The sequence below is a fragment of the Sus scrofa genome, chromosome 1 (genome assembly GCF_000003025.6).
Source record: "Sus scrofa isolate TJ Tabasco breed Duroc chromosome 1, Sscrofa11.1, whole genome shotgun sequence".
Classification (NCBI taxonomy): Eukaryota; Metazoa; Chordata; class Mammalia; order Artiodactyla; family Suidae; genus Sus; species Sus scrofa.
Genome location: NC_010443.5, coordinates 189895834 through 189908644, shown reverse-complemented (window position 1 = coordinate 189908644; position 12811 = coordinate 189895834). Strand labels below are relative to the sequence as shown.

At 34.8% G+C, this 12811-nt stretch overlaps 1 protein-coding gene across 3 annotated transcripts in view; it reads right to left on the bottom strand.

Annotated features, from left to right (window-relative positions):
- Positions 501-12811, bottom strand: part of MNAT1 (menage a trois homolog 1, cyclin H assembly factor (Xenopus laevis)) — a 217802-nt gene continuing 205491 nt past the window's right edge. For 2 of the 3 annotated variants that reach the window (XR_002336325.1, XM_021064673.1), the window contains one exon: positions 501-957. Coding sequence is in view for 2 of the 3 variants with exons in the window: in XM_021064673.1 (XP_020920332.1) it covers positions 837-957 (121 nt within the window). In the remaining variant the exon portion in view is untranslated. The remainder of the gene's footprint in view (positions 958-12811) is intronic. The other variant, NM_001166316.1, reaches the window with a different exon arrangement.

Here is a 12811-nt window from a genome sequence, read left to right as displayed (position 1 = left end):
GTCTCCGTGGTTTATCATAAAATGAGCTCACATTTGAGGTGAAAGGTGCCTTTTAAGTATTAAATTTTTATTACTTGCTTCTTTGAATCTGTCATTAGAGCAGGTTAATACTCTGCTCTGGTTTAGCCCAAGCGAGGCTCACAGCTGGGAACTGTAACAGACTGATCAAGGTTTGTCTCACTTTCCACTGCTCAAAATAGGCACTGATGCCGCATGTGCGGCCCTAAAAAAAAAGGCGGGGGCGGGGGGCGGCGGACTGGATTCTTAATACTGAAAGAGCAACATTATCACAGGTCAGGTTTTACTTGCCACAACCTGCTGGTAGAAGGAGATAATATCCACTTGTCTGGACTAGTATTAAGAAGACATTGGGGGAAAAAATTGGAACATTTTATGAGAAGAAATAATAGACTTGGATATTAACAGTAAATGTCGTATTCAAAATGGCATTTTTAAATGTGTTCAAGTAAAACACTGTAATAAGAGAAAAACCACAAAACTTAATATAAAGTCTAGCTTTATTTTTAAAAAGATTTTACAAGTCTGTCAACCTTAAACATACATAGGTGAATTACATCTTCCATCAGATGAAGCTTACAGCTTTAATCTCTCTCAGAAAAATATGAATAAAAAATAAATCTTTTTCACAAATATTTATCCACTATATTACTTGGCTTAGTTCTGAAATTTTCTCTCTATAAATACTTTAACACAGCTCTAGTGGTAGTACCATTGTTGTGCATCTGCATATGGCTATAATTTTACAAGTCTGCTTTACTTTCGCTAGCTCCCTGGTTTGGCTCCAAGGTCCAAATCTTATAGAGGAGAAATAAAGGTTAACTGGGCTGCCAGAAAAGCCCACTGAATGCATCCTGTAGTGCTCTGTGACAAGCAAGTGAAGAAGTATAGCCTCCAGCAATGTCCTGTGGAGAAGCAGCTCTGACATGGTTTAAATACCTAAAACAAAAAAAAAAAGTGTAGCTTTGATATAGACAGCACATATAAATTGATAACACTTTAAAAAGCTATAGGAAAACTGATTCAAATGTTAAAAAGAATTCTAAGATTGAAATGTTCAGACTTTATAAATGTTTTATTACCTTTTAAAAGGAAACATACCAATTCTAAATTATAAAACACATTACATTAAGATCCAAAGACAGCTCTCAAGGAGATTTTAAAAATAATACTTGCTATTAAAACATTCCCTATTTCAATTTTCATAACTAATTTATTTTGATGGCTGTTGTTTGTGTACCCAACTGCTACTCTTCTTCCTGGCATACTCTTTTTTTTTTTTTTTAAGGTTTTGGCAATGATTTTTTTTTTAGGTTTTTATTTTTTTCTATAATTGATTTACATTGTTCTGTCAAATTCCTGGAATACTCTTAAAAAGTAAATGTATATCATAATACTATCACTAATATTTTACACAAATATTGAATGTTTTACATAAATATATTCTGAAAAAATTCCTAAAGAAATAATAAAGAGAACATACTAGTTACTTCACAATTACTTCAATATTACAACATATTATCTCTCTCCTTAAAGGAAACTTTAGAAAAGTACATGTCCAAGAAATCTCTGAAACTGAACCTAAGTTCAAAAGAATGTCCCAATTAAATTGTAAATACAGAAGAGTCTTGAACCGATCTCAAAAGACTGTACTAGACACTATTTTTCTTCAATCACACACATGTTATTCAGCCTTTAAAACTTTCTACCTTCATAAAGGTACATAAACAAGCCTCAAAATATGGGACAACGATAGCTGAAGAGGGGCAACTTGTTAGCATGACTATCAGCACTGTAGGAAAACAAACATTTCAGCTTTGTTTTAATGCCTAGTTTGAGAAACCATATTGTTTCTTCAGGCCTCAGGAAGTAAAGGAGCTTCACCTGCCTTAGAATTACGGTTATGGCAAATGAATAAATCAGGTACCAGAACATTTTAATAACTTGGAAACTTTTCTACTCATTGATTCAGACTTCCTGTGTGTCAAAGTCTTGATGCATGAGCAACTTATTATTTCTAACATAATAACAAGTCTGTTTTTCATTTGTATCCATGTTTAATAAGCTTGTGTGATTAAAAAATATATGGCAATATAAAAGGCCAAACAGAAAAAGCAGTCAATGTAAGACACGCATAAGCTCCTGGAACTGACTCTAATTTATTCACATTGCCACAAATCAAGGTGTTAACGCAATTCTTTGCTTCTCTGCCAGGGGTGAAGGGGGAAGTGAAAGGAGAAAGGAAATTAATATTTATTGAGCAACGATCTCCAAACTTTTTTGATGGTATATTTATAGCAGTAAAAATATTTGAACATCCATATCCAGAATCTGTATACTTGTTTAAAAATTATATATACAAGGAATTAATATAGTATATACTATTATATAGTAATATAAAATACAGATATTAATATAGTAAGCATATCAAATATATATAATACAAAAATATAAAATATATAATATATAATTTAAAACATTTATAAGATGAGATTAAAATATTTAAATAAAAGTTCTAATATTTTCTCCCTACATCCCATCTTACACACCCCAGGGAGCTATATCCTACTTTGGAGACTACTGCTATTGTCATTGTCAAAACCTTGGGTCGCTCAGGATTTAAATAGGGATTCACCAAATCTACTACATGGCCATAAAGGTATCTGCTTACTACCTCCCAGGATGCAATAAAATGTCCACTCTTAAGACTGATGCATGAGAAATGCAGTAAGTGTTAAATCACCTCAGTCTAAAAATCAACCTGAAATAGCAATAAAATTAATTTCTCTTCCCTAAGAATTTAGTAACATACAAATAATGAGTAATATTTTTACAGGTATTTTAGAAATGAAATATTCCATTCCTGATACAAGTTTCTAGGTAATTTTTATCCATAAACCCAGATAATGTTGTGACACCTTCCTTCACTTTCCTCAGACACTCAAAAGCAAAGTCTAATGACTGTTTACTCATGGCAGCTCAAGTACCACAGAAGAATGTGTCAGCCTTACAAAGCAAACCATCATAAATGAGAACTGGTTTTCATAACTGTGATACAAACCACTGTCAACTAGCTGTTTTGATTCATCACATTTTGGTACAACTTGCTTCTGGGAAAGTTGAGTCATACCATCTCTGGCTTGGCAATTCAAGCATAAACTTGCAGTGTACATACAACTTTTTATATGTTATCCTGAGAAACCTGAAACAGCTGCACTGCTGGCAGGAAAACACAGGACCACCAGTAAAATATCCAAAACAGTTGCATCTTTTAATTTATTACTGTGCACTGTTTCCATAAAGAGTATATGTAACAGTTCAACTTTTTATAGGTAAAATGTAATAAACAGTTAATACTCATTTATGTCATAAATGTGTTTTTAAAAGTTTATTTAAAATGATTAGTGTTTGAAAACAGTATTTCTTGAACAGTATTTCTTGAACAGAGCTATGAGCAAATATTTAAAAATTTGAGTTATTAATGCTAAGTTGTAGATTCTCACTGCCAAAATCAAGTCCATTAAAACTTCTTTGCATAGCATTGAAAAAAAATACATTTTCCTCTAGCAATCATTTACATTAAATATATCTGAAGTATGATTTGTTAAAGACTTGCTTATTTACGTTGCTGTTTTTGAATTCTAGGGTTGCACAAAACAGTTATTGTTAAATATTTCAACCTATTTTCACCATGGCAACCTACATTAATTTCAATTAAAATGATAAAACTTCATTATTGTTATCCAACTGTGGACTTTTATTTTCTGGGTACCTTAATGTTCTTAAACCCTTTACTTATTGTGGTAAACCAAAGTATTTTAAAGGATCTGCACTATTGAAACCACACAATGAGAATTTAGTGTTTTGCCTACTTTTTCACATTAATCCACATCTGTGTTGTTTTAATTCTTTCATGACCGTTACAAATATATCAATGAATAGGATTCCTGGGGTTTCTGGCAGAGGTCAGTATCATTTCATGTACACCTTTATACAACAGGATGAGGAAGAAGTCTTAGCCAAATTTATTTCCAAAAGTCAAGCTCAGTTGGATTCTGGAGCCTGGAGGTAATTGCTCTGACTATTTAGCCAATCCCAAGACAGTATTTCTGTTTTTCATGGGTTTATTTTAAATACCTGTAAATCTTATAAGCAGAAACCAGGAAAGAAAAAAAAGAGGTTTGCTTATTTTGGTACCTATGCCTTATTTTTACTGAAAGCAGACTAAACTCAAAGATTTAAAAATCATACCTTTGATTATTTTCTTAAATAAAGCTTTTTTTAAAAGTATGTTTTCAAAAGCATGTCTCAGATAATTCTTGTACAAAGGGCATCTTATGCCCTAATTTATCTTAGATCTAAAAGTGCCTTCCTTTGCCATTACCCATCAAAATCCCTTTCAAATAGACTCTGGAGAAGGAGGAGGAAAAGGAGGGAATGGATCCTGAGAGGGGAGTAAGAAAGGATTAAGTGTTAGAAAATCACACTTGAAAGTTCATTCCTGAACTTTGATTTCCTACACTGTCATTTTCTTCTGTTACATTAGCAGCTTTACTCCCAAAGAAGGTGGTATAATTTACACTTAGCTTCAGAAAGACTTCAATTTCTCAGTTAACATAAGAGAGTTCTGATTATTCTTTTACTGTTTCCCATCCTATAAAAGCCCTATATTGACCATATGGCTGAAGTCTTAGACTTAGCTCATTTCAGTGCTGTTCAACAATGCTTTGAGTTCTCAGTTAGGGGCAGAGGGCAGGGGTTGTCATTCAGAATCAAGAGGCAGCATGCTTCCCCTCCAGTCATAACCTCCTCATGAAAACCTCTGAAATGCTTTGGCTCCAGAGAATCAAAGAATCTTGGAAATTTTTTTTTTTTTTTTTGGCTGCCCTGGTGGCAATTTCTCAGACTAGGGATCAAATCTGAGCCATAGCTGCAACCTACGCCATAGCTGCAGCAATGCTGGATCCTTAACCCACTGTGCCACAGTGGGAACTCCTCTTGGAATTTAAATGAAAATGTAAAGTTCATATTCGTTTCTTCCACCTAGAATTACCAGGCCCGATGGAAAGTTAAAAAAAAAAAAAAAAAACAGTCCAACTTTTTAACTCCATTGAGTTATAAACTTGGACTGGTTCAAAGTAAGAAAAGGAGTGAACTCTAGAGACTAATACTTTTCTTTTTACAAGGTGGCCTATTTTTTAAAGTCTGCATTTAAAGCCATCATGCATTTAAAAGACCAGTTCCAAGTAGTTCTGCTTCCCAGCCTGCAAAATTCAAATCTAAGTACTATTAAGAGAGATCAGCCAGCAGATCTCAGCTGTCAAGACCAAAAGCTCTTATAAGAAATTCAGCCAAAGCTATAAAAGATTTACATTAACAACCTAAAGCCTATATTGAGATTTAAAAACAATCAGAGCAATAATGTGCTCAGACAGTTATCACCAAAATGCAGAAACATCCTGAAAACTTAAGTTAGTGCTCAGGTACCCTAATCCAATGACAATGTCAGGATAACAAACTGCTTACAGAGGGAAATTGGTGACCATATATGCTAAGATAAATGGGGAAAGCAATACAAGTCAGAATAACTGACACCCTACTTCTGAGGGTGGCTTGGTCATAAACACACATGGCTTAAAGAACTCCAACCAAAAATATAACAAACTTCCACAAACAGTTATGATGCTACTCTTCACTTTATTACCTAGCTAGTACATGAGAATGCAACTTGAATAAACTACTTATTAAAGCTGATTTCAAATACACTTGATATAAAGTGACCAATCATTCCAGACATGTACACCATCTGAATATGAAAGCACAGATTTGGAAATTAAAGCTGGGTGATGCCCAAGTAAGAGATGATTACAGATTGCTCAGATAAGTCTTTCTAAATTATAACTATAGTCAACTGTACAATTTATTGCTATCAAAGAACACACTGGGTATTTAGGTCAAGGTAGCTCCTAGTGAAAGTTAACGTAACTACAAGGAATACTTCCTTGATTTGAATATGAACTACTAAACACACACAAGAAATAGCTACTTAAATATAACATATTCTATGAACAATACTGTTGATAGTTCTGGATAGCTCACCTAATGGACTTTTTTTTTTTTTTTTGGTCTTTTTGCCTTTTCTAGGGCCGCTCCCATAGCATATGGAGGTTCCCAGGCTAGGGGTCTAATCAGAGCTGTAGCTGCCAGCCTACACCAGGGCCACAGCAACGCAAGATCCGAGCCGCATCTGCAACCTACACCACAGCTCACGGCAACACCGGATCCTTAACCCACTGAGCAAGGCCAGGGTCAAACCTGCAACCTCATAGTTCCCAGTCGGATTCGTTAACCACTGAGCCACGACGGGAACTCCCTAATGGACCTTTAAGGCCAGATTCCATCTATATAGGACAAATAAATACAGGAGAATATCTTGGCAATCAAGTGCTATGTGATAAAATTAAAAGAGCCATGAAAATAGATAATAAACAATAGCCAATAGAGCAAATGATTTTTGATAAATCTCAAATATGCTTCTCAAAATCAGAAGATGTTTATCTCAGCAGCAATTATTATAATGTTTGGTTAATTTCAGTATTGTTCTTATGTCCTTAGATTAAGCAGAAAAATGGTACAAATAATGAGTTTACATATTGATTCTTAAAACATTATGATACTCATTCCTATGAATTGATATAAAATAATAACCAGGGGAAAGAAGAGAAAGTAAAGGTTCATGAAAAATATAAAAATAACAAATCATATCAGTCATATAAAAATAACAAATAATATATAGATTTTGTATATCCCCATGAAGAACAAGCGCCACTTTTGTGGTTGAACTAAAATAGATATTATAAAAAAAAATATTGCAGTTTCTGAATTTCTTTAATAGAGCTACTAAAAAATCCAGTGCCCATTCTGGTTTGTCAAATGTATTTTGTACTATGGTAGTGACAGGTGTGTGCTAAAAGTTTTATCACATCTTTACAAAGTCAGGATGAGTAATTTTCCCCCAAGCGTGGGACAGGTAAAATGCAGAAATTCATATGTATGCAGCTCATTCATTCTTTAAAATTTTTTTTAAAAAATTGCTGAGTATCTACTATTTGCCAGATATTGAGGCAACTCTGAGAATAAAACAGATAACAAAAACTCCATGATCTCATGGAATCTGTAATTCAGAAAAAAAAAAAAAAAAAAAAGATGTTAAGCAATAAATACCATGAAAAAGAAACTCTGAGCTCTACAGGTGTGGATAAAAAGGGAAGTCAACATGAACAAGTTCAGAAAAGGCCTTTCCAAGGAAATAGTTAAGCTTAGATCCAAAAGGTGAGTAACCCAAGCATGCCAATACTTACATTTTAAAAGACAAATGAGAAAAACTTACATACATACTTTACAATATATAATACATTTATATATGCATATATGTGTGCAGATCTCTATTTCATAAGTCCTATGCATATCCTTGTACATTTTGTTCCAAAAGTTAAACTGCATTATTTCCATTCTCACTAACCTTTCTTTTCTCTTATTCATCATATCCTGTATTTTAACTCCCACCCCTATGAACTGACCATTTCTTTGGTCTGGTCCTCCTCAACATTTTCCTCTACTCTAAATCAGGATAGCTTCCAGCTCTGAAATGCTCTTAGCCTCTGGCTTCTATAAGAAGGCCTATAATTTGGGCGACACTCCTACTGTTTTGACAAGATTCTCAAAATTTCTCTTCTTCCACCTCCTTCCTAATTTACTAGCTTACTTTTTGACTTAACTTCTCCTCCTATTCTTGACTCCATCTCTGAAATGTATGGCTTCATTCACCACTTCTGTTCTACTAAACCCTATCATTCTATCTTTTACCCTATCACCTTTCTTTCTGTTTGGGTAGCCCTCTGTCCCTGGGTGTCCCACTGGCACTACAACTGTATTCATAACTGATCTCATCTTCCTTGATAAAGCTATCCCTCAGTGTCTCTTCTGTTAATAGTTCTGACATATACCCAAAGTCAATTTGGAATCCTCTTTCTCCTTCATACCAATGAGAAATCTACATCATACTATTTCTCTGCAAACATCTATTTACCTCTCATATCATCTTCACTGCCACTATTATCACCTAATTTCAGCTCTTTATTGCTTCTTCTTCTTTTTTTTTTTTTTTTTTTTTGTCTTTTTCGCCATTTCTTGGGCCGCTCCTGCAGCATATGGAGGTTCCCAGGCTAGAGGTCGGATCGGAGCTATAGCCACCGGCCTACGCCACAGCCACAGCAATGCCAGATCCAAGCCACGTCTGCAACCTACACCACAGCTCACGGCAACGCTGGATCCTTAACCCACTGAGCAAGGCCAGGGATCAAACCCGCAACCTCATGGTTCCTAGTCGGATTCATTAACCACTCAGCCACGATGGGAACTCCAGCACTTTATTGCTTCTTTAATGGACAACTGTTAACAGTCTCTGAACTGAGATCCCTATTTCCATGATATTCTCTCCATTCCAACCTATTCAAATTACCAAATAATCTTCCTAGGGCAAAGCTCTGCACCACTCTCATACAAATAGACATTCATTGGCTCCCGGCTCTATGTAGAATAAAGTGAAAATTCCTTAGCGTACCATTCAAGGCCTACTGTACTTGATTCCAACCTACCTTTCCAAACATATTTCCCATTAATCATCTCCATGAACCCTGAACTGAAGCCAAAGTCAACCATGAGGTTTTCAGATATTCCCTATGAGACCTCATAACTACTCACTCCATACCTTTGTTCAGGATGGGTTTTTTTCTGTTTTATTTTATTTTACTTATTTATTTTTTTTAATTTTATTGGAATATAGTTGACTTTAAAAGTTGTGTTAATTTCAGGCAGACAACAAAGTAAGCTATACATATACACATATCCATTCCTTTTCAGATTCTTTTCTCATATAGGTTATTTCACAGTACTAAGTAAATTTCCCTGTGCTATACAGTAGGTCCTTGTTACCCATCTGTTTTATGTATAGTAATGTGTATATATCAATTCCAACCTCCTACCTTACCCCTCCTTCCCGCATGTTTCCCCTCTAGTAAACGTAAATTTGTTTTCGAAATCTTTTTCTTTTTCTTTCTTTTTTTGTTTTTTCTTTTCTAGGGCTGCACCCACAGCATATAGAGGTTCCCAGGCTAGGCGTCTAATCGGAGCTGTAGCCTCCAGCCTACGCCAGAGCCATAGAAACTCAGGATCCAAGCCACATCTGCAACCTACACCACAGCTCATGGCAAAGCCAGATCCTTAACCCACTGAGCGAGGCCTGGATCGAACCCACAACCTCATGGTTCCTAGTCGGATTTGTTAACCACTGAGCCACTACAGGAACTTCGAAATCTTTAAGTCTGTTTCTGTTTTACAAGTTCTAGATTCCACATATCAGTGATCTCATATTTGCCTTTCTCTGTCTGATTTACTTCACTTAGTGTAATAATTTCTAGGTCTATCTATGTTGCTGCGCATTTATTTTTGTGCCTTTTACAGCTGAGTACTATTCCACTGTATATAGACACTGTATCTTCTTTATCCATTTATCTGTTGATGGACATTTAGGTTGCTTCCATGTCGTGGCTATTGTAAATAGTGCTGCAAGGAACACTGGGTGCATGTATCTTTTTTTTATGGAAAATTTATTTATTTATTTTATACTGCTTACAGATTTTTTTCTTTTTTTTTTTAATTGTTATTTCCCTAATACAATAGTAGAAAAAAATTATATTGGGGCATGTATCTTTTTGAATTATGGTTTCTCCAGATATTAGCCCAAGAGCAAGGTTGCTAGGTCATTTGGTAGTTCTATATTTAGTTTTTTAAGGAACCCCTATACTGTTCTCCATGGTGGTTGTACCAGCTTACATTCTTGCCAGCAGCGTAGGAGGGTTCCCTTTTCTCCACACAGTGTACTTCCTTATCTTGGAATGCCCTCACCACTGCTGGTCTTCCAAACCCATCGTTAAAATGTCAACTCCTCAATTCTGAATACAGACATGAGAAGGTTCCCTATGTAAGACAGAAATGTTCTATATATTATATATATAACAGACAAAAATAATTGAACAACTAAGTTTAAAAGCCAGAAAACTCTCAAGTGCCAAAAATTATAGGGGAATGCAAAATCAGAGCATAAGCAGAGGCTGAAATGTGGAAAAGTGCTGGGTACCCGTGATGCAACACCCATACAGGAACAGAAGACAGGCTGTAGTCCCCTCAAAGGTAGGAAGCTGGAACTAGAATTGGCTCTCTGCATATAACCTGGAACGACAAAATGATGTCTATCCTATTCGTAAAGCAACTTGCAGGAAAATTTTGCTCACTGGTCTGAGGACAGTCATAAGAACGTCTGGAGATATTGGTAGAAAAGAAATCATATATAAGAAATCATAATATTCAAGCCTACTCCACCCCCAGGAAATTAAGAATAACAATTGGTGTAGACTCAGTGAAACCAATGGGACCTTGTCAGAATCTCTACATCAGTTTGCTTTCACAATCCAACAAGACTCATGGGAAAGCAACTCCCATTAAAAAGGATCATAGTTTTTTTAAAAAATGACCCTCACTTACAAAAAGTCAGAAGATACAATGGCAGAACTAACACTCAGAACCAGAAATAAGAGAATCTGAAAGAAATATTAAAAGAAGTCTATTTCATGTTAAAAAAGATGAAGAAATAGATGTCATAAATAAGAAAAATACAAAAATAACAGACATTTCTTTAAAAAAATCCAACGGTGACAACCAGAACAAAAACCTCAACAAACAGGTTAAGCAGTTGATTATCCATAGATAGAGAGAAACTGAGTAAATCAGAAGACACATGAGGAAAATACAAAGAATTTAGCAGGGCTTAAAAAAAGAGAAAATGTGAGTCACTAAAGAAGATAGCTCACCAAGATGGAAATTAAATCCCAATGAGAAGAGCAAGGTACAAGAAGCAAAGATGAACCAAAACACTACCACAACCACAACAAAATGGTAACAAAAGTATCAGGAATAATAGAAGGAGTTCCCAAGGTGACTCGGCAGTAACAGACTGACTAGTATCCATGAGGATGGGGGTTCAATCCCTGGCCTTGCTCATTTGGTTAAGGATTCAGCATTGCCATGAGCTGTGCTATAGGTCAAAGATGCAGCTCCACTCTGGTGTTGCCATAGCTATGGTGTAGGCCAGCAGCTACAGCTCTGATTTGACCCTTTGCCTGGGAACTTCCATATGCTAGAATGTGTGGCCCTATTTAAAAAAAAAAAAAAAAAAAAAAAAAAAGAAGAAGAAGAATAGAAGAGGAAGTCTAATGTTAAAGCATTTTAAGTTCTCTGTTTTGTTCAGGAGGAAAGGTGTTACTTTAGACTTTTGAAAACAATATTTGTTAATTCTGAATGGCAGAATTATAATATTTATAAATTAGATTATTCTCTGTACTTCTCTTTGTTTAAAATATTTAACATTTTTAAATGAACTTCCTCTGGACTGCCCAGGTAGAATTACTTCTTTCCTCATCTGAATTTCCATAGCACTTCATCTCTACTTCTCTTGTAAATACCATGGCCTTTTATAAACGTTATATACCACTTGTTAGATAAGTTTCTTGGTAGCAAGATAAATATCTACTCGCTAAACAGCCATCACTTTTAAAAATATCATTCTAACTTATAAGTAGAGAGTATAGTCTTTTAAATTAAATCAAGATTCTTTTAAAGATCGAAAGAATGAAATAGATGTCAAGTAAAAAATGAAAATAGATGTCAAGTGAAAACACGGGAAATGAAAAGAGTCATCACCAAATTATGAAGCTGTGGAGCAATATGGCAGAGGACTGAATGGAAGACAGGCTGTGTACATCAGTCACTGAGGAAGAGAGGACGGTTTCCTGGAAATTAGATGTCTACAATAATAACAGAGCCGGGCAAATGTACAGTGTAAAATGACATTATTTAAAATAAAAATATCTGTATTTTCTTAAATAAGTATATTTGGAAACTCTTTTGAGATTTTTTCACCCTCTGCTTTTAAGCTGAACCCTCAATGTGTTAACCCATTTTTATACTCAAAGATATATATAATGGAGTATAGTTATAAATGCAAAGAAAAACAAGAAATTCAAACAGAACTAGGCACACCCAAAGCTAGATATTTTGTAAGATATTTATTTTTCCATTCAAAGCACCTTCTCAAAAGCTCTATTTCATAGGCTGGAATCTGAATCATGTCGATAATTCAGATAAATCTCTAAAGCAAACAATAACAAGCAAAGACAAAGTCAAGTGGATAAAATAACTGATGTTTTTTCTTAATTATGGAAAATTCTATTTTCCAGCAAGTAAAAACAGGTTCATAAAGTATCTACTCAAGGGACCAGTGACTATAAGCAGTAAAATCTGAACAAGCGCCAAGAATTCTGGTTTAATGCATAACAATTTCAAGTTTTTAAAAAACATTTTTAATACTTAAGCCCACACAAAGCTTGCACTCTCTTCCAAAAGCAAAACCACAGCATCACTTTGAGGAAAAAAAAAAAAAAATCTATGCCCATTATCATAAGTAATGTGGTAATGTAACCAATTTTACCAAAAATGAAGTTTTTCTGGAATAGAATGCCTTAATAGACTAGTCAGTCAGTGGGTTAAATACCATTTGGACCACAAATTTCATGTGTAAAGAAAATATTTTCCTCTTATTTAAAAAATTATAGCATTATTTTCAGTATTCTGATTTGCTTCCAAACTACATTTTTTACCAATGCGTTATGACCCTGCA